The 18,873-nt window shown below is 40.1% G+C and overlaps 5 protein-coding genes across 9 annotated transcripts; 3 read left to right on the plus strand and 2 right to left on the minus strand.

Annotated features, from left to right (window-relative positions):
- The first annotated feature begins 31 nt into the window (after positions 1–31).
- On the plus strand, positions 32–4,297 carry LOC135342106 (transmembrane protein 231-like). The gene is made up of 5 exons (XM_064538800.1): positions 32–219; positions 2,568–2,725; positions 3,169–3,294; positions 3,494–3,731; positions 3,903–4,297. The coding sequence occupies exons 1-5, from the start codon at positions 81–83 to the stop codon at positions 4,163–4,165; spliced, it is 924 nt and encodes a 307-aa protein (XP_064394870.1). The 5' UTR covers positions 32–80; the 3' UTR covers positions 4,166–4,297.
- Positions 4,174–5,997, minus strand: LOC135342110 (mitochondrial import inner membrane translocase subunit Tim21-like). 3 transcript variants are annotated; one of them, XM_064538804.1, is made up of 6 exons: positions 5,861–5,997; positions 5,455–5,786; positions 5,165–5,325; positions 4,855–4,928; positions 4,597–4,696; positions 4,174–4,375 (listed from the first exon to the last, which is right to left on the minus strand). In XM_064538804.1, the coding sequence occupies exons 1-6, from the start codon at positions 5,866–5,868 to the stop codon at positions 4,286–4,288; spliced, it is 765 nt and encodes a 254-aa protein (XP_064394874.1). In that variant the 5' UTR covers positions 5,869–5,997; the 3' UTR covers positions 4,174–4,285. The 3 variants fall into 3 exon arrangements, with proteins under 3 accessions (XP_064394874.1, XP_064394875.1, XP_064394876.1); XM_064538805.1 differs by having other exon boundaries at positions 5,866–5,992; XM_064538806.1 differs by having other exon boundaries at positions 4,223–4,455.
- On the plus strand, positions 5,867–9,233 carry LOC135342095 (tRNA-specific adenosine deaminase 1-like). 3 transcript variants are annotated; one of them, XM_064538782.1, is made up of 9 exons: positions 5,867–5,994; positions 6,134–6,306; positions 6,395–6,487; positions 6,773–6,827; positions 7,117–7,241; positions 7,300–8,220; positions 8,372–8,468; positions 8,516–8,602; positions 8,779–9,233. In XM_064538782.1, the coding sequence occupies exons 1-9, from the start codon at positions 5,867–5,869 to the stop codon at positions 8,951–8,953; spliced, it is 1,854 nt and encodes a 617-aa protein (XP_064394852.1). In that variant the 3' UTR covers positions 8,954–9,233. The 3 variants fall into 3 exon arrangements, with proteins under 3 accessions (XP_064394852.1, XP_064394854.1, XP_064394853.1); XM_064538783.1 differs by having other exon boundaries at positions 5,894–6,004; XM_064538784.1 differs by lacking the exons at positions 8,516–8,602; positions 8,779–9,233 and having other exon boundaries at positions 8,285–8,418.
- On the plus strand, positions 9,151–10,096 carry LOC135342111 (uncharacterized). The gene is made up of 3 exons (XM_064538807.1): positions 9,151–9,292; positions 9,408–9,600; positions 9,726–10,096. The coding sequence occupies exons 1-3, from the start codon at positions 9,151–9,153 to the stop codon at positions 9,967–9,969; spliced, it is 579 nt and encodes a 192-aa protein (XP_064394877.1). The 3' UTR covers positions 9,970–10,096.
- Positions 9,726–18,834, minus strand: LOC135342105 (guanine nucleotide-binding protein G(s) subunit alpha-like). The gene is made up of 13 exons (XM_064538799.1): positions 18,692–18,834; positions 16,717–16,850; positions 16,125–16,197; positions 16,010–16,064; positions 15,723–15,842; positions 14,639–14,736; positions 14,352–14,412; positions 14,163–14,236; positions 14,005–14,063; positions 13,796–13,866; positions 12,393–12,570; positions 11,805–11,884; positions 9,726–10,908 (listed from the first exon to the last, which is right to left on the minus strand). Exons 2-13 carry the CDS (start codon positions 16,838–16,840, stop codon positions 10,762–10,764), a joined length of 1,140 nt encoding a protein of 379 aa, XP_064394869.1. The 5' UTR covers positions 16,841–16,850; positions 18,692–18,834; the 3' UTR covers positions 9,726–10,761.
- Between the last annotated feature and the right edge of the window lie 39 nt (positions 18,835–18,873).

Here is an 18,873-nt window from a genome sequence, read left to right on the forward strand (position 1 = left end):
CTCACTAGTCTTTCTCAATTGAGAGCGGCCTGGAATCGAGGCTACTGCTAGGTATACTGTAGAAAGATCGTTTTTCCATAATGGTGCTCTATAGAGTATTCCAGGAAGCAGCCACAAAAAAGTACTTCTCCACTGTATTCTCTAAGGCCACCATATTTCAAGTTGTGGTCTATTGTCTGATGATCATCCTACCATTCTTCATAGCATATGCTACCAACGGTGAGTTGCACAGTTACAGTAGACAAACCATAGATCAGCAAGTGTGATCCCAAAGAGCTAGAGACAGTGTCTGTAACTGATGGGAGCTTGGGTGTGGATACCGTATAGTGTATAGCGCTGGAGGCCCACCTCCAAGGTCATGCAGCCACTCCCACCTGCACTGTACTGTTATCAAGCGGGAAATTTTCGTGAGGTGAAATATTGCGTTTTTTGAAGGCAGAGCAGTTAACGGGGGAAAATTAAAACTGTGATAAACTCTCAGGCACTGGTATATGTCACTGAACTTTTTGCTTACGCTGTGTGTGCTTTCTTTACATGCAAAGCTCTTAGTGGGTGTGGTTTCCTGGCATTGACTATTATTGCAACCCACAAACGACCATTTTACAATTTTCCAGTGTCAGTACTTCAGTAGACGCAAATTAAAACTTCTAATGTGAATGGTAATGATAATTACGGGGGGGGGGGTGACTAAAATATACTATCCACTCAGACCAAAATATTATTAGTTTTGGTCCAGGTGGACAGAGTATTTTATGGGAGGTACAGAACAGCTATGTAATACAGTAGACTCTCGTTAATCCGGTCACCCTTGGGACAGTACGTACAGCTTGGCCGGAATAGCGAGGTGGCTGTATTTCAGAAAATACCCGTAGCTAAAAACTGACCTCACCTCAAATCTAATGACTAATTTTGCGGTTCTATCTCGAGGATAATGAAGGATAATGCTCTCTGTTAAAGTGTAATCTGCCAAACCACACCTAAAACGTCATATCCGGCCGTAATAAATGTATTGAAAAACCTAGTTTGGGGCAGCCAGTACTGGCCAGTATACGGAACAGCAAGTGGCCGCATTTCAGGGTGAGTTTTGTGCAGTAAACATCTAGCTAGCAATCCGTGCCAAACCAAGATTAATGGCCGGTATATCGAGGTGGCCGTATTTCAGAGAGCCGGAATAGCGAGAGTTAGTCTACTGTAATTTGCAAACCAAAAAGCCAAATGCCTTGAGATCATAAACACGCCTTTTTACATCGATATAAAAAATTTAGTGCAACAACCGTTGGGGCTTCTTAAATATGACTCTCAACACCAACTACGATAATACCTTAGAAACTGGAATTTGCGCATACTCGACTTATTTTAAGCGCATATACACTCAACTACTAGATTTAGAGAATTGATTGAGCTTGCTACTGATTTATGGCAAGACTAATAAATGGTGGTATAGTTATGCCTCGGTGCGCATACGCAAGCGAAGTACTTGTATACGATTAGTGTGTGTGTGTGTGTGTGTGCGTGTAGACTGCTACATCTGCTCACAAGGATCAATGAAGTGCAAGTTAGATCCTACTTGTGTGTGTTTAGCAGGGAATTATGAGCCATAATCTCATAGTTTCCCGGAAATTATAAGCTTGAGGGTATAAACCACACACTACAGAAATGATAAATGAAGTTGTATGGTAATTAGCTAGCTATGGCTGTTCAGGTTCTATAGCGCTTGCTGGGTCGATGGTAGGGTTCACTAGTAACTTTTCTTGTCTCTACAAGAAACACTGAGAGCCAATGATTTTAGGTCCATTGTCACAAGCAGGTCTTCTAGGCATTTGTCAACTTCGTCCTCCTGACTTATGTTCCTATCCTGGAAATTTCAAAATTGTTTACTGCCCATTCAGTAGACTCTTGTGTCTTTTTGGGAACGATAGTGTAGCAAGCCGTACAGAACTGAGAAGCTTGGGCTGTAGAGAAAAGGAGACTGGGCTCGTTTGTTGCAGAGTGCTTCTTGCAGAAGGTGGAGTCATAGTTAATACACTCTAAGACTTGTCCTGAAACAGCGCAATTCAGGGCTATATGCGAGTTTTTTTTAGCAGAGAAGCAGAAATCACCCTGTCAGAACAGAAAATTTTCAAAAAAAGGCTTTGCATGCTTTCCATGCAATTCGCAAGTTAAAAACGCAAGTACAATCAGGCTTGTACAGTATCGTTCACAATAATTATTGATAACCTCGCATTTGAAACCTGATATATATAGTGGATGTATGTAGTCTACGTATATGATAATCCTTGATTAAACGACTGCATGACAGTTGCTACTTGAGTTCGCTAGGCTGGCTAAATTGAAAATCATTGATGCTATATGCAACAATTAACTCTACATCCTACTCTAATTTAGCTCTTAACTGCACTTCAAGCCTATTGTTTTTCACGTACTCCCTGAAACAAAGTCCGGGGGGACAAAATCTGGGTAAACCAGGATGTGCCCATCCGCAACACTAAAAACTCTCCACACGTACTTGTACATAAGTTGAAGAGGTGTCTTGCATAAGTATACTACCATGAAACTTTTTTTTGCAGATTTTTGGCACTACACTAGTTCCTACCAAGAGCAGCCGAGAGTACAGTACCTTAGTCAGCTGGTGATTCGAGTGGGGAGCGCTCAGAACACAACAGTGTGGAGCTCCTTCAGTCCCGATGTCACTTTGGCAGGAAGAGAGTTAGAACCCAACATTACGGTATGTTCTTTGGTACTAATTTAGGTAGGAGTATAAAAAGGACATCATTCTAGCTGTTCTCGTTCAACATGCTACGAGTACGATGCACAGGGGGGTTACATACATTCTTGCATATACCGTATAGCGCGAAATTTTCGAGGGGCTTAATTTTCGTGGATTTCGTGGGTTAGCAATCCTACACGAAAATTAAGTCCACGAAAATCGTTCTTTACCTGCTATAACGTGCAAGATTTAAAGGAGTGGCTTCCGGTAGCAGTCATTCCGCGAACATTGTGCAACGAAATGGCTTTTAGAGGCCAATCCACGAAATATAAGTGCCTCGAAAATTTCGCGCTATACGGTAATATATAGAATGAAGTGGCATGGAAATAATTGTTTGGGTGTGTTGTAGCTGTGACTGTCACTGGCTATGTAATATTGTTTTGCGTCCATTTAACCTCCAGTTCAACGAAACCGACAGAGATGGTGATGATTTGACCGACTTTTTCAGAATGACCGTCAGCTTTAACAATCTTGGTCATGATGTCCAGACAATACAAATGCTGCTGTTCTTCCAAGTAGACTTAAATGTGAGGTTGTAACACAGGTTTTTTGTAGTCCTAGTTTGTGTCTTTTATTCAGGGACAGCTAAAAAAGAGTCACTGTCTGTGTAGTGTGTACAATGTATGTGTGTTTGTAACATTGATAGAGCCATTCTCTCAAATCTAAATTCCTTACACTGTACTGCATCTGTGAATGCACAATTATATTTATATGCTCTCCCTTCAGAGGTTTGGTTTCCTCGAGCAATTCTCGAGAGTGACACTGCAGAGTGTGACATACACCAGTGAATCGTGGGCTGTTCCTGCCTCTGGTGTGTGGCTAGGTGGAGAGCTGGAGCTGACTCAGAATGCACCTCTCCCAGCTAGTGGTACTGTGAACCAGTACAACGAGTCACCAGTGAACAGTAGTGGGACTGAGAGTGTGGATATTGCTGATATACTGAGCAGATACAATGAGAGGAATGGTGAGTACTTAATTGGTGTAGCATACGTTGTAGCTGCCTCTTACAATGTAGGCCTTGATAATCAAACAACTGTTTAGTATAGCATAGTCTACCTGTTAAGGCTGTTGACACTTTCTTCAAAGTTATCCGGCTTTGTATTTTGGGTGTTTTCACATTTTCCCATGCATGCAGTACGTGTGACCTGGAACAACCAATACCCGATATGGAGTGATGAAGCAAGTAACAATTTCTCTATCCAAGTTGAACTCAGGTACCCTCCCTTCACAGTGATATACCAACCCAACTTTTGGCAGTATTTGAAGTTTGCTTGGGTGCAATACTTGGCCGTTTTCGTCGTGTTTTGGTGGGTGCTGAGTTACACACAGTCGTTTGTGTTCGAGAACCAAGTCATCATGACAATCAGGAAACAAACTGAGAAATGGCATTCCGATTGACTTCAAAATTGGTTTAGTATAATTTTAGTCAACCAGTTGTCACTTACAATTAACATGTCTGGATTTATCAACTTAAATTAAACAATCCATGAATGAAAGTCAAAAAATTAATGATAATTATTATCTATTGTCTTCCAATACTATAGTTCCTCCTGGGTAGCCTTTGAGCTCCACAAACAGGAAACGACACTCAAATTTTCCCCTGTCATTCTAAGAGAAATGAAACAGAACATAGAATCCATCCCTACAGAATCTCGAACTTAGTCATAGTTCGGAGAGGCCTCTTAACTCTGTAAATACAGAGGAAACTCCTCATACACAGATTACATAGTATGGTATAGCCCTTTAGTCCCAAACAACCCTAAAGTCTCATCATTAGACATCCATATACATTGTATAGACACTGTAATTATTATTATTGGTACAAGCACCTTTTTCAGATCAAGATGAGCCTCTCCTTTTCTCTTGCTTCCATCAACATAGAACTTAACTCTCATGTACGACTCACCCTCAACAATGTACTCCTGATGCCTGAATAAGGAGGCAATAATATATAGCCATCATAAACTATTAATGTTGCCATCATGAACTATTAATGTTGATGTTAAAGCCATCTCACAAAAATAATAATGTCTCGTTTTTCTTCAAATAGGTGCAGCATAAGATCAGCAATAAAAACTGATGCTTACGCAATATGACGCCGTCTTCCTCTACCCGACATTTCCCCATGGCCCGTGATTGGCTCACCCAGGGCTTCTATTACCTACATGTAGAACATAATCAAAATGAATGTCTGCTCTTGTTCCATCTACGCCCAGATTATTTTATTTAGCATCAGTCTAAACCGTATAGCAGGTAATTTTCGTGGGGTAAAAAATGTGCTTAACTCGAACACAGATTTTCGTGAATAAAAATTTCATTGCCTGCACTGCATTGCATGTGTACTGGTAAACCACGTTTTCGTGGAGGTCAGTTTTCCCATGAAAATTATCTGCTTACTCTCGGGTCTGCCTTTACTCTCTTGAGAGCCTTTGTGAAGATGGCCGAGGGACTGTCTGACATAAAGAACTCACTCCCCACAGACCACAGGAGAAATCCGGCGACTGCGAACCCACCCAAGATGACAGCAACGTAACTCACATCCTTACCAGCTTGGACAACTGCAAGAGATAATAATATTGGCCACTATTTGAGAGACTACGTGCAAAGTCAAAATAATTATTATGAGCTGTTTGAGTGGTTATATTCGAGAATCGCTTTAATTCAAGCGAGGGTTAAATATATATAACCTTTTGCTCCAACTGTCACTGCCTTTGGCTCTTCCTTGCTTTCTACGAACTGCATCAGTACAGACCTATGCTCTTGTTTAGACTTTGACCCCTTGGTCACTCTCGCACCACTACCATCTCTTGCACACAACGCAGCACAAGTTTGGTAGTTACAAGCAGACACAATATGTCCTTTCCTAGAGACGTTACCCCCCACAGTCCATGCTGAGCAGGGTTTCAGCAAGGGATAAGCATTTGTTTGAGTGACAAGAGTGTACCCACGACTGAAGTTGAACAGGCTTCTTAGATTACATCTCACTTGCACATAGTAAGCCATAGCAATACCGACAACCCTGTGGGAATGTATATTAATAAAGATAGAACACTTGTAGCCTTGCTATAATAATATGTGTGTGTACATACACACCTCACCATGAAACCTGATGAAATGTTCCAAAAGCAGTGCACTGGATTTTCGACTGGGCGAAGGTTTGTGAGGGTCAAAGGTCACATTGATCTCTGCACTCGAACAAGATTGCATATGACAGTAGACCTATACATGTACGTCTAGGTGAGGTCTAGATTAGCTATACATTGTGCATTGCTCAAATTTTTTTGTCACTTAGATGTCTTCCCAACAATTAAAGAGATCTACATAATAAATGTTTTATGCTCATAATTTATAATGTCAAAATCACAGAGTCGAGATGCTGCGTTCTCTCTGTGCCAGCTGTCCAACGTATTTATGGGAACCTGATTTTCCCGTTGATGTCTTGGAGACTAGCCTGAAGCAGTATTGTGACCTACCAAGGAGGGGAAAACCCGAGAGTAAACAAGAGTGGACCCCTCTTGCTGCCATTCTCTGTCACCACAGTACGTGGTCTATAATAGTCTAGTAATTATCACTGGCTCATGCTGCTGAAAACGGAACATACAGTCTATATAATCTTTTTTTTTGCAGAGGGTGACAGTACAGGTGGTAAAAATGCTCTTAAAGTGGTGGCACTAGGAACAGGGTCAAAATGCATTGGACAAAGCAAAATGAGTGAAGAAGGTGCTTGTCATGCATTCATAACAAAACTGTCCGCATCATTTACATCCACACACATGGATTTCAGAAATTCATACATGTACAAATGTATTTTTTGCACCATAGATAGATAAGCGTTATCTATGTATAGTACCATGCACTCTATCCTGATAGCACCAGTTCTTCCTTATACAGAGGCAGCCTTTGTATTTTTTTGTACATCAATCTAGACACAATGCAGGCATACACCTTTCTATATAGTTCATGTGTCATTTTGAGTGCTCAGAGTATGCCGTTCATGCTCCTTAGGATGGGTTCTTAATGACAGTCATGCTGAAATCGTTGCCCGAAGAGCTTTTGTCAGGTAAATTTTCAGTACATATATAGTGTGCAAATTAAGCATGCAAGTGTGCAACCTTAAACAATTGTAACATTGTTGTAACATATACTATTGTATTATGTATTGTCTTTTGTCTGGGAATCGCATCTAATTGTGGTCAATACCAAGACTACTCTTGTCAATACTTATACTTCAATTCACTCTACGTACGCTCGTTATATATGCTCGTTATCTCTTTTTCCTATTGAAGCCACTGAGACAGATGGTTTCTCTGTCACATTCCCATTACAATTCTTTGTGTCAATGCGCACAGATACCTGCTGTATCAGTTGAGGGAAGCGATTATAGGAAAAGACTCCATCTTTGAGCCATTTAAAAATAACACGTACAGGCTGAAAGAAGGTCTGACGTATCATTTTTTCACAAGCCAGATTCCATGTGAGTGTTCTTGTAGTACTTAACTGGTTACAGCCATATATACGATTCTATCTTATAGGTGGCGATGCTTGTATTTTCCCTCAAGAAATACAACATAGCCTGAAAAAAAGAAAACGAAAATCTTCAATTGAACACGGATCACATCCTATTGACAATCATCCCGAGATAATTGATAGTTCAGAATCTGAACCCAGTACTAAAAAATTGGACTTGGAACCATCTACAATCATGGACCAACAATCTGACCTTAAACCTGATCACGCCTCACATGCTACCCTTCAGTCTACTACTGTTGACCTTTCGTGTTACAAACCTCCCTATCTTGATAGTAACCTCAGCACCCAGGAGAATATCGAGTACAAAGAGAAAGCAGATTCAGCGTGCCAGAACTTTCCCGAGAGGATGTGTATTGTTAAAACACATTGTATTGAAAGGCATTGTATTGACAGGTGTACAACTGAAACTACAATGACAATTGACCTCCCACATAAGGCACTTGACACATCACTGAATGTCACACCTGTGGGCATTGTGTATGATGATATTCATAGAACTGGAGCAAAATGTGTAAAGAGTGGGCCACAAGACAAGAAACTACCTGGATTAGGTTACCACCAAAGTGGACTGCTACGTACGAAACCTGGACGGGGTGATCCAACCCTTTCCATGTCATGCAGTGACAAGATGATGCGATGGAACGTGTTGGGGGTGCAGGGAGCAGCCCTCTCTCATTTCCTTGCCCATCCAATCTATTTTGCGAGTGTGGTTGTTTGCGGAGAACGGCTTAATTTTGAAGCACTACACAGAGCATTGTGTGGGAGGTTAGCACAATTTGAAGTAGACAAGAGCGTAAGGGAACATGGATTCCATGTGCATTGTCCAAGATTATTTCATTGTGAGACTATTCCCAGCTGTGTAAAACTGAGGAAAGTCTATACTGAAGTGACATCAACAGCGGAGCGAAAACTATCCCCATTAGGTGAGAATTTTTAATACGCACAAACCCCTGATGTACAACTCGACATCGTACTAATTATATATAGTAGGACATGCTTGATTCTACAAATCGGGTGAATGAAAAGCATTAGAATGAACCCTGTAAGTGTTCATCTCTCTTCTCTGTTGTCCAGCCATCTCTTGGAGCGTGGAACCTGTTACGCTTGAGGTTGTTGTCCAGGGCCTAAGGCAAGGGGTTAATGCAAGGAAAACAGCTGGAAAAAGTGCGAGGTGGGAATTAATTATGTTTTATGCCCACGTTATCATCTCTTGTATAGCGTGACAATCAGTAAACATAATCTCTTCAATGAAATTATGGACCTGTTGTTGTCACTCCCAAAAGATATGCGTCCACTAACTTTAAGGTGAGCTACACATGAAAATGATATCAACGGGTTTCGAATGCGAGGTTAATCGATACGTACTGCAAGCCTGATTGCGTTTCTAACCATATGCTCACTCTTTGAGTTGCAAAATTTGCAATTCGCATTCGAAACCCAATACATACGTACTGAATGTTTGTACCAACTTTAAACAACAGGGAGGAATATAAGGACTACCGCTCGCTAAAAATAGCCGCAACTAGCTATTGGAAAAGTCGAAGCTCATTTCTAAAGCAGTTTCCCGACTGGCTCGTTACTGATGGCAAGTATGAACTGTTTTCCCATGATATGGATAAACCATCTTCAAGATCACTGAGAACAAATTGTATATAATTTTCCCCACGTTCATAATAATTATAAGAATGCACTGTTTAATTTTGTATTGTGTAAAAATTGCTGGCAAAGCTGTTTGTTAACCACATCCTGAAATGGGCATGCACACTTGGGTATAAAAAGCCTTGCTCTAGGCTAGTATCTATCTCCTCAATTTTTTCAAGCAAGAATAGACAGACCACAAGAAGAAATTCAAGATGAAGACTCTGCTATTGTTGGTTGCATTGGTGATCGGGTTGTGTTCAGCGGACCAATGTGTGGACATCCCATCTGACATGAATCATCAACAAGTTCAGAGCACTGTAGTGTACGAGGACTTCCTTTACCAAACATTCAACAGTACGTTCTGCAATGTGTTTCCAATGCACATAGTTGACATTGGTGCATGATGTTGTTTTCCTGTACACGTTGTATAAACTCATTGCTTTGCAAATTTCCCCAATTTTTATTGCAGGCACCGATCCGGAGTGCAACAAAAACACCCCATGCTGTCCAACCATAGTGGAATACCCAACAGCCAAAGGTTCTGTTATCCAACCATTCTCAGGCTACAGAGGAAATGCTGCTATCATTGTGGACTGGGGTGCCAGTCCTAGCTCCTGCAATCCATATAGACGTCGCTGCACTCTTGCCGACACACCTTTTGTGTAAGCCTTATATAGCATGCAGAGCAGCATTTACATACTTGTGTGTGTGTGTGACATTTTTCATGGAGCTTAATAGTAAAAAAAATATTTACAGGCCAACCATACCTGCACATGTAATAATACAGATGGTATGTCAACTGGGGAGACGGTTCAAGTGATCATGGATACCAGAAGACAATTGGCCCTTTCCAAGTAGCCCATCAGTATCCTCAGTACTGCAAGCAGTATGGGGTGACAGTGTACTACTGTAACCTCGCAAATGGCGGTAGGTGCTCCCAGAGGAAGTGCTGTGACAGTATATACAGGGTGATTGATGTGAGCTACGACCCCCAGCAACCTCACCCTGATGTAAAGTATGAGCAGTTCTAAATGTCTATGTAACTGAACTCGACATGTAATATTACTAATTGTTGCTTTTGTGGTAGCCATTAATCGAAACTTTGTATTGTGTTGTGCTTTTGTGGTAGCCATAATTATGAAACTTTTGTATATTAAATGATGAACTTACTGTATTTCATGACAGTACCAGCTACATGTAGTAACGGTAGAACTTCAAGAAAGAAACAAAGGATTGTCAAGATCACCTAGGTGCCATAATTATATCCAAGTGAATATGTGGCACCTGGGTGAATGTGGTATTAGTATAACTTTTCAAAGCTACGTGACATATGGAGTGTTCGCAAAAAGCAGGACAGTGCATATCTGTATGGTCAAAGTGGCCAGCGTGCCCACTAAAATATAATTATTGGCTCTAGTTTCCCGTTCCAATACCCAATTATTCCCAAATGTGTTCTTTAACCTTAAAAGATGAATCGGGATCTGCTGATAGTATATTCTATGAGCTACACCGTGGCAATAGTTTACTGCATATATCTTAATTGTATGCACAATTTATTGTGAACGTATTTTTTAACAACTTTTTTAGAATCTGAATAAAATGATGTTACAAACAGGGGGCTCGAGTCCCTTACGTTATATCTTTAGCTGTACAATAAATTAAATTAGGATGACTAGTTTTAAAACGCACTACACAGTTTGTAAATCGATCACTAACACAGAGAATGAGAGGAGACTAGTGCAGAATAGACAATAAAATTTACTGTACATTGCATCACTCACAGCAACAAAAACAAAACTCTAAAACACACCCACTAGTACTAGTTATAGCAGTTCATACTTTTGTAGGTGCATTCTTTGTATGATGTCCCGACAAGAATCAAACACTCTCCGGATGTTTTCAGTGTCAACTGCTGTTGTGAAATGGGGGTAGCAGTAGTGTCGCCCATCGTGTGACTTCTGGCTTAGTCGCTGGATAATGAGAAAAAAGTTTCGTCATTAGCCTAAAAGTAATTTATGTATTAGTTAATGTACGGTGTAGAGGGGTTTATGACAGTAAACCTCCCGACCACAAGCCCGAGTGAGAGGTGTGGTTTACTGTTACACCCCGGGGCTCTGTACATTAACTGATATATTATGTCTCATCTGATTTACTGACTGGTTGCTATGCATCCAGTCTATATAAGCTTACATGACTACCACATAGCAACACTATTCAAACAAGAAGACAACTAGGAAAAGAGAGCTCGTTCACACCAGGGCACTGTCCACACTCAAAGCCTTGCGCAGCCTGGACAAGCCATCCCCCCTCCAAGCGAACGGTACAGAGCCACTCCCTCTCTGTGCAATTAGTCAGCCCTTCCCTCCACGTACCTACTGAAGGAACCAGCCAGAAAAAACAACACAGCTAGCTCTCTTCGGCTATGTCAGGCTAGTAAGCAAGCAAAGGTAAGCTTAAAATAGCCACTCCTAAATTATTATTATTAAACTGGCTTCTTTTTCTTTGAATACAGAAGCTGAACAGGCCTAATGCAGTGCGTGCAGTATACTAGTGCGGCTAGTAAGCAAGGCTCAGCCTGAGCCCAAGCCCTCTCCCAGAGTGTATCTAAAGCAGCTCCTTCTGCAAGCACACAGCAACATTTTTGATGAACTAGTCTACAGACTACACCCTCTGACTATGTTTTCATTTGTTTCTCATGCAAGACATTTCATTCATCTTCATCATCGAAAACACCATTTTGTTGCATATGCTTGAGGTGCCAATTTAGTGACAGTTAAACCCCACTAGACTACATGGCAAAAGTGCAGGGAAATATAATTTATATCATTATGCAAATAATACTAGTATTAATGTGCACAGTGCTTACTAAAAACTGATCTCTGAAGAAGTATTTTGCTCTGTAGAAGACCTCACTTTCGCGGGCATCTTCTCTCTTGTACTGTGGATCTACAATGAGAGTAAAACGTAGTCAGCCATACATGTAGCTGACAAATAATCATGGGTTTATAATTGCTAAAACACCGATTGGTTCATCAAGCTGAATAGGTGTTTATGCAATACCGTACGGGTAGAAAATTTCGAGGGTGTAAATTTTCGTGCAATTCAATATTCTGTCTTATTTGGAAAATTTCGCGGGTAGTAAATTTCGTGGAGTTAGGGTGTGTCACTATCTCGCAAAAGCCTTTCGCGGGTTTTAATTTTCGTGTTCTGCAGCCACTCACGAAAAACGCGAAATTAAAAACACCTCGAAATTTTCTACCCGTACGGTATGCAGACTAAAGTACACATCAGACTAAAGTACATATCAAACAACACATCTCTTAGCTACCAAGTTTACACATCAGTTATTAAAATACTATTCTCATCCAGAAAAACGAATGTTGATTAATTATACGGACTAAATCACTGTTCATACAGCTTGACCTGCTTACTAAAAGCAGCACAAAACACTTACCACCAGTAGGTGGTCTGTAGGATGAGAACTCAGGGAAGTAGTCTTCAACTTTCTTGCCCTCATCCACTTTTTTTCTAAGGATGTCTTGCTTGTTCAAGAACAAAATAATGGAGACTGTTCTCAGCCACCGATTGTTCCAGATGCTGTCAAATAGATCCAATGATTCTCGCAACCGATTCTGTGGGGAGACAAACAAGCTGAGTAATTTTGTACATAATTATGTCACTGGACCGAGTGTATGCATTATACATCCACTCTTTTGCACCACCATTCCTATAAATAGCTTCGTGTGTAGCTATCTTTCCACTTAGGTCATCACGAAGCTAACTGTGAATAAGTAGAATAGCTTATATCAACAGATTTTGCTACGCATGAGTCTGACTGCAATGGCTTTCAGTAAGTAAGCAAAACTAGCAAGAACGAAGCATTGTTTTGCAAATCAACAAATCGAGATCCAAGAAAACGTGACTAGAAGCCTATAGAAACTCTTACTTGCACTTTGTTGATCATTAAGCAGCTGTATATAGCAGTCTACACAAACACACTCAACCTATGCCTTGATTGAGCATGCACATCGAGACATAAAAATTACAATTCACCAACAGATGATCGACCAATACCACTCTTATATCAACTGTGGTCTAGTTCCGATTTCTTAAAAGTTGGAGCTGTGGTGTTTAAAGTGCATGACTAGCTTACACCTGAGAATAGGAGATCTGCGTGCTGAAAAGAAAAGATTTGCAAGGTTTTTACCATACTGCGCATGCTGAAATGTCTTTGCAAGACTAGCAGTTATCCAGCTGCTTCATAAAAGCGCTCACAAAACAGAAGAATGTCTCTAGCCAAGGCTAGAGCTGTTGTTGTTTGAAAAGCCTTGAAGATTTTGAACAAGAAAAATCCAAAACTTATACTCATAGTCAGTGAGAAGAAAAAGTGGCATTAGTGCATTTTCTGCATGGGCAATGTCATACATTTGCATCACATAATAATTACAGGTGTATGCACACATACACAAGACAGCTACTCTCAGTTTCCAGACGGACCACGGGCTAATCTTACATGACACTAGTTGATAAGATCTATGGGAAAAGTGCCTCAGAGGAGGTATACTATGGGACTTATAGCATACAACTTACTTAGTATCCGGTTGTCAAGCAAAATAAACTTGTTGTATTGTTTGCGCATGCGTACTAGTATCTAAATGAGTTAGACACTGTTTTGTCGGTGTCCATGCATAGACACCTCCAAACAGTGTCTAACTATAATTATTTAGAACCTACAGGTAATACTGGTAACATAGAAACTGTACAAGGGAACATAAAAACATACGCAATACAAGCTCATGTACAATTTTACAAGCTGCATCAAGACATGAAGTACAAGCAGTGAGTGCATGAGCTTACTGTTTTCCCGTCTTCTCTGATGACCATATTAAAACTGCTGCAGGCAACCACGAATATTATAGCTGTTACATCTGCAAAGTTTTAAGTTTAGGGGTAACATACTCATAGAGGCTAAAATGAATGTGCCATGTGGCAGCAGGTGTCCATTAATCCGGTTTCCACACACTAAATGTATACGTAATGTACATAATTATGGCTAAGAGGCATACCATTAAAACACTGTATCCATTTTCTTCTTTCGATTCTTTGTCCACCAACGTCAAACATGCTACAAAAATATACACATGTAGCCGTTCAATCAGAGCAACAACAACAAAGCAACAAGTATTTGTATCGATGAAAACGACAATACAATCAATTAACTTACTGAAAGTTTACTTTGTCAACTACGAATTTCGTCTCAAAGATACCTGAAGTTAGTACTCGACACCGTAAGATATCCTGTAGTGAAGACGTAATATTTAGTACTACCACTAAAGACGATAGCATGCGTATTAATACGTATTGAAAGTGCACATGCAAACACGAACTAACAAACTCAACACATGGCACTAACCTGGTCACACGGTAAGTAGTCAGGTGTTCTGATTTCCCGAAGTTTCTCTTTTTCCATGAAGCTGCACACACAGACATAAGGCAAGAGTAAAGCAAGATCGCCACAACATTTGCAACAGCTGCTATAAGACAAATCACTATCTCATTTTACATTGTTGATTTCAATCATTATCGTATTATTGTAATAGATCGATGCAATGCTAACAGTATGTATGGATTGTTGCAAGCACACAAAGAGGCATTAGCTTAGACACACTGTAATTGACACTACGACTCCAAACAACTCACTAAGGTGCACAGTCAATAAGCTGGTACTCATTGGACCGTTGGAAAGTATTTTTAACTCCTTCATCATCCCACATCTTCTCCACAGCATCAAAGAAGTCCTGACAGAGCACCATAATAAACATAACACATTAGAAGAACATACACATAGAGCATTCTGCAATGACCAGCAGAAGCATAAATAACAGTCGGTCATCGGTCAATTTCCGAGTAATTAGCCTATATGATTGACCATTTAACTACTTGCCCGGTCATAGTGTCCTAGCATTCAAAGATTGAATACCAAAGGTCATGATGCGCATGTACACTAAAATTAATGATCTCATATCAGTCATGTGTATTTGTTTATTGCACAGAGCAGGTCTATTTTATAGCTATGTAGCAGAGTGACAAGACGACTAGGTAAGCTTCTATTTTATAATTATGCTAAGCATTACTTTACCTTCCCTTTTCTTTGTAGAGATTAACTAAGGACATTGCACGGACAATTTAGTGTCCGACCAATATCATCTGATGGCAGAACAAAATGTATTATGCTAGGACAACTTGCCAGGACAATCAAGATGTGTTATTTATACCTTTGATATAATTATAAGTGAAAAAGTTAATTCCGCAGCACAGTACTATGCAACTGTACATATACGTCTCACAACCAGATTGTTGCAGTTTTGTGAAAATCAGTAGTATATATGTACATGAACATGGAAATCTAACAGCAACCAGTGAACGCTATGGCAATGGTGCATGGTCGGACAATCACATGCACTAGGACCAGAATCACAGCTGAGTCAGCTATACAAATAAGGCAGTAAGCTCTAATGGCCAACATGCAAGTTCAAGCTTTTGCTCGCTTTTATTCGACAACGAAGCTTTAACATCAAAATCTGCCACTATTAATAACTTGTTGTGTGAAGGCTATCCATGCTGTAAACGTACCGCTATGGCATCCAGGTGAGCAGGCTCAGAAATCACAAACAGACAGACAGACAAACCAAACGACTACTATACTCGTGGCCACCCACGAGCCTCGGGTAACAACATGCTTAAGATACTAACAACACTGTGCTTCAAATGTTTCTCAACTCACATCGTCTGCTACGAATGTTGATTTTGGTAATTCCTCCAGCAGCCTGGTCATGACTGGCTCCAGTTCTTTGTCAGCTAGTTCCTCAGGAGGGCTCATGTTGCTCATCTCCGTCAGCACAGTCTAAACAAAGTGCGTATTTGGTGAAGTGTGTAGCATTGTACATCTACGTACATGAGTATACAGTTTGATATTACATTGCACATGGATATAATAAACAACAACCAAAGTAAAGTTCAACTATAAATTAACTAGCAGCTACATGTATAAGTACACCTTTATGAACTTACCAACAAGACATCTCTGACATTTGACTTGATTTCTGTCACCTTAGCCAATCTCTCCCTACACAATTTAATGCGTGGCTAGTTACATCCACTAACATAATTATTATACCGCACTCACTCTTTTGAGAACCCATCTTTGTGCAAGATCTTCATTTGTTTGACCACAGTGCTCTTCCCAGATTCACCAGCCCCTAGAGTGTTATTATACATACCTAGTCACCTGGTAGGTCATTGTCTATTGCACAATGTACATATATTCTACAATAGCTAACCTCAAGCAAGGACCATCTTATATATACATACATGTACATAATTTAAAAGTCACCAACAGTTATAGAACAGGCATGCACATGTAATTTTCCAGTGTAACACATACACCCAAACTATGAGACAAACTGTTTATTGATGCATGTTCTCATACATACATTGTAGCTATATGTAGTGTCAACTCATTACGAGTGACCAAATCAGCTGGAGAATCAGTACTAATAAGTTCCATTCCAAGCTGTCATTTCCTGTAACTATGACACTGTCACTCTGACAAAACAAGTAAGCCCATTTGTCACAATAATTATTATGGACACGAATAAGAACTGTTTGGTATCAGGTTTCATCTGTGTAAACAGACATGATACATCACCTGAGACCTAAAATAATACCTGTATACCTTCATCTGTACCCACTTGAATGTTACATGAATGCAAGCTCACCTAACAGTAAGAGTCTGTGTGTATTGCCATAGACATCTTTTTCTTTCTTCAATTGCTGATCGATGATCTTGTTTTGCCTAGTCTGCTCTTTTATAACCTCATCCTCGCTGTTAAAGCACGACATTGTTCAGATTCTAGTGTGTGAATTTTTGTGTAAAGTTGATTTGACAGTTGGGAAAAACGGTGTAGGTGACAATTCATTGGTATAACTACATGTAACTTACAGATGTGCGTACATGTCTTTAAACTATTAATTTTATGAAAGTATGATAACCACAGAGGATTGGCATGCAATAAAAGATTCATCAAAAAAGGGTGAAGGCCACGAGAACCCCGCCGTGCAGTTGGTTGTTTAAAGACCAATGCGAATCACAGTGAGAGATGTAATTTGTGTGATTAGTGGCTAATGGGTGATAAACTGATAGGCACTTACGTTAACACACCTGCTTGCTCCATGCAACAGTAAACTTTCAGTGTAAATAACTCCATAATTAACAGGAGCAGTGATTGTGTGTTAGGCTCTAGTGTGTAAACAATGATAGTCAATACATCTGCTCAGTTATGGGATAGTCCTGCACAAGTATTGACAGCTAGTTAACGACTAAAGCAGAATATAAAACAAGCTTCTTTAAGTGTGCAGAGAAACACTGTTGAATTAAAAGCAAACAACCGACACACAAAAAATACACAAGTAACTTTCAGATTCACAGCTAAGATATACATCAGTACAGTTGTAAGACAAACTGGGAGATGTAGATGTGTACAAGGCAGACAATTCCTGTTAGTAACAGATAGTCTTACAAAAGCATCACAACCCAATCACATGCAAAATAAACTATATGCAATAAAAGATCAAAAAGAGCAACTATACAGCCTGTAGCTTGGATACAAACTGTATAATTATGGAATAAGTATAACAAGCACTAGTATAGCACTATAATGATATGCCTCTAATTCACATTGAAAAAACATACACTTGGGTTTGTTGGCGGTATAATTATAGTTTGCAGGTCATTCGGAAGTTTGTGGCAAATATTAAAGTTGCAATGTGTCAATACAAGGAGAGCTTGGAGGCATTTCCTTTCCATGGTCACACCAGTGAAGTGACATTGCCTACAGCTTCACTTCAGGAAGTAAGCCCACCAGGTTGCACACACCATGCTCAAAAATGACATACCTGTAGACCACTGTATAGTGCTCGCCCTGCACGTACACAACGCGGAAACCATTGTATTTGCAAAGCTAACTTAAACGTGATACATGCTCTGTTTAGACGACCCTTTGTCACAACCCAATAGGATGATACATTATCAGCATAAAATTAAAGTTTTCACTGTGAGCAGAGGAAACTAAATATCCAAATAATCAGCCACCTTGCCAACCCAGGCATTCCTTGCTTGCTATCAAGTTTCCTTACACTAAGCCCCACTGCTAAATAGCAAGGTTATATTACAATTGTATTTGTAAGATGATTATACTGAAGCACTGACTGGTATGCAGACATTGATTCCTAGGGCAGGGAAGTGACCACATCACATGCGAGTCAGAGATACATTGTTAAGTACTAACCGCTGCTCTACTAGAAGTGTTACCTCTAGCGTAACCATTACCATTACTCCTTGTACATACATAGGCCTTAAGATCAACAATCAGCCCCACACATGCTTTTGATAGTCACGTTGTTAGTCATGTAGCTAGCATATACGAATAGTAGCATACAGTTTGTAGATTGTACACTGTATTACACTGTAAAAAGTATGAGATGTCTCTATATATGTACATGTACCTGGCCTTTCAAGAGAAAGAAATAAGGGTCAAACTTGGGAGGAAGTCAGTAACTATGAATGCATGACAGCTTCAGCATCTTACTCCAAGAAGCTTACACAAGCACAACTCACTAAAATAATCTCTACAGTTCAATAAACGCAATTGAAACTCTGAACATTCACTCCCAGAAAACCTTGGGCCAACTCACCGTAACTTCCAGGAGAAAACACCAAGCTCCACAGGCGGGTTGGCCTTTTCACTTCACTTTATGTACAACTACACTAATGAGCTAGCTCCACGAATAAATGTTCACCCCAGGCAGGCCCTGTCGTCCAGATTCATCTGGAAAAGGAGTTGTTTGGAGGTCATTTGTGATCAATTTGCCACACC

This window comes from Halichondria panicea, chromosome 9, assembly GCF_963675165.1.
Source record: "Halichondria panicea chromosome 9, odHalPani1.1, whole genome shotgun sequence".
In the NCBI taxonomy this organism is placed as follows: domain Eukaryota; kingdom Metazoa; phylum Porifera; class Demospongiae; order Suberitida; family Halichondriidae; genus Halichondria; species Halichondria panicea.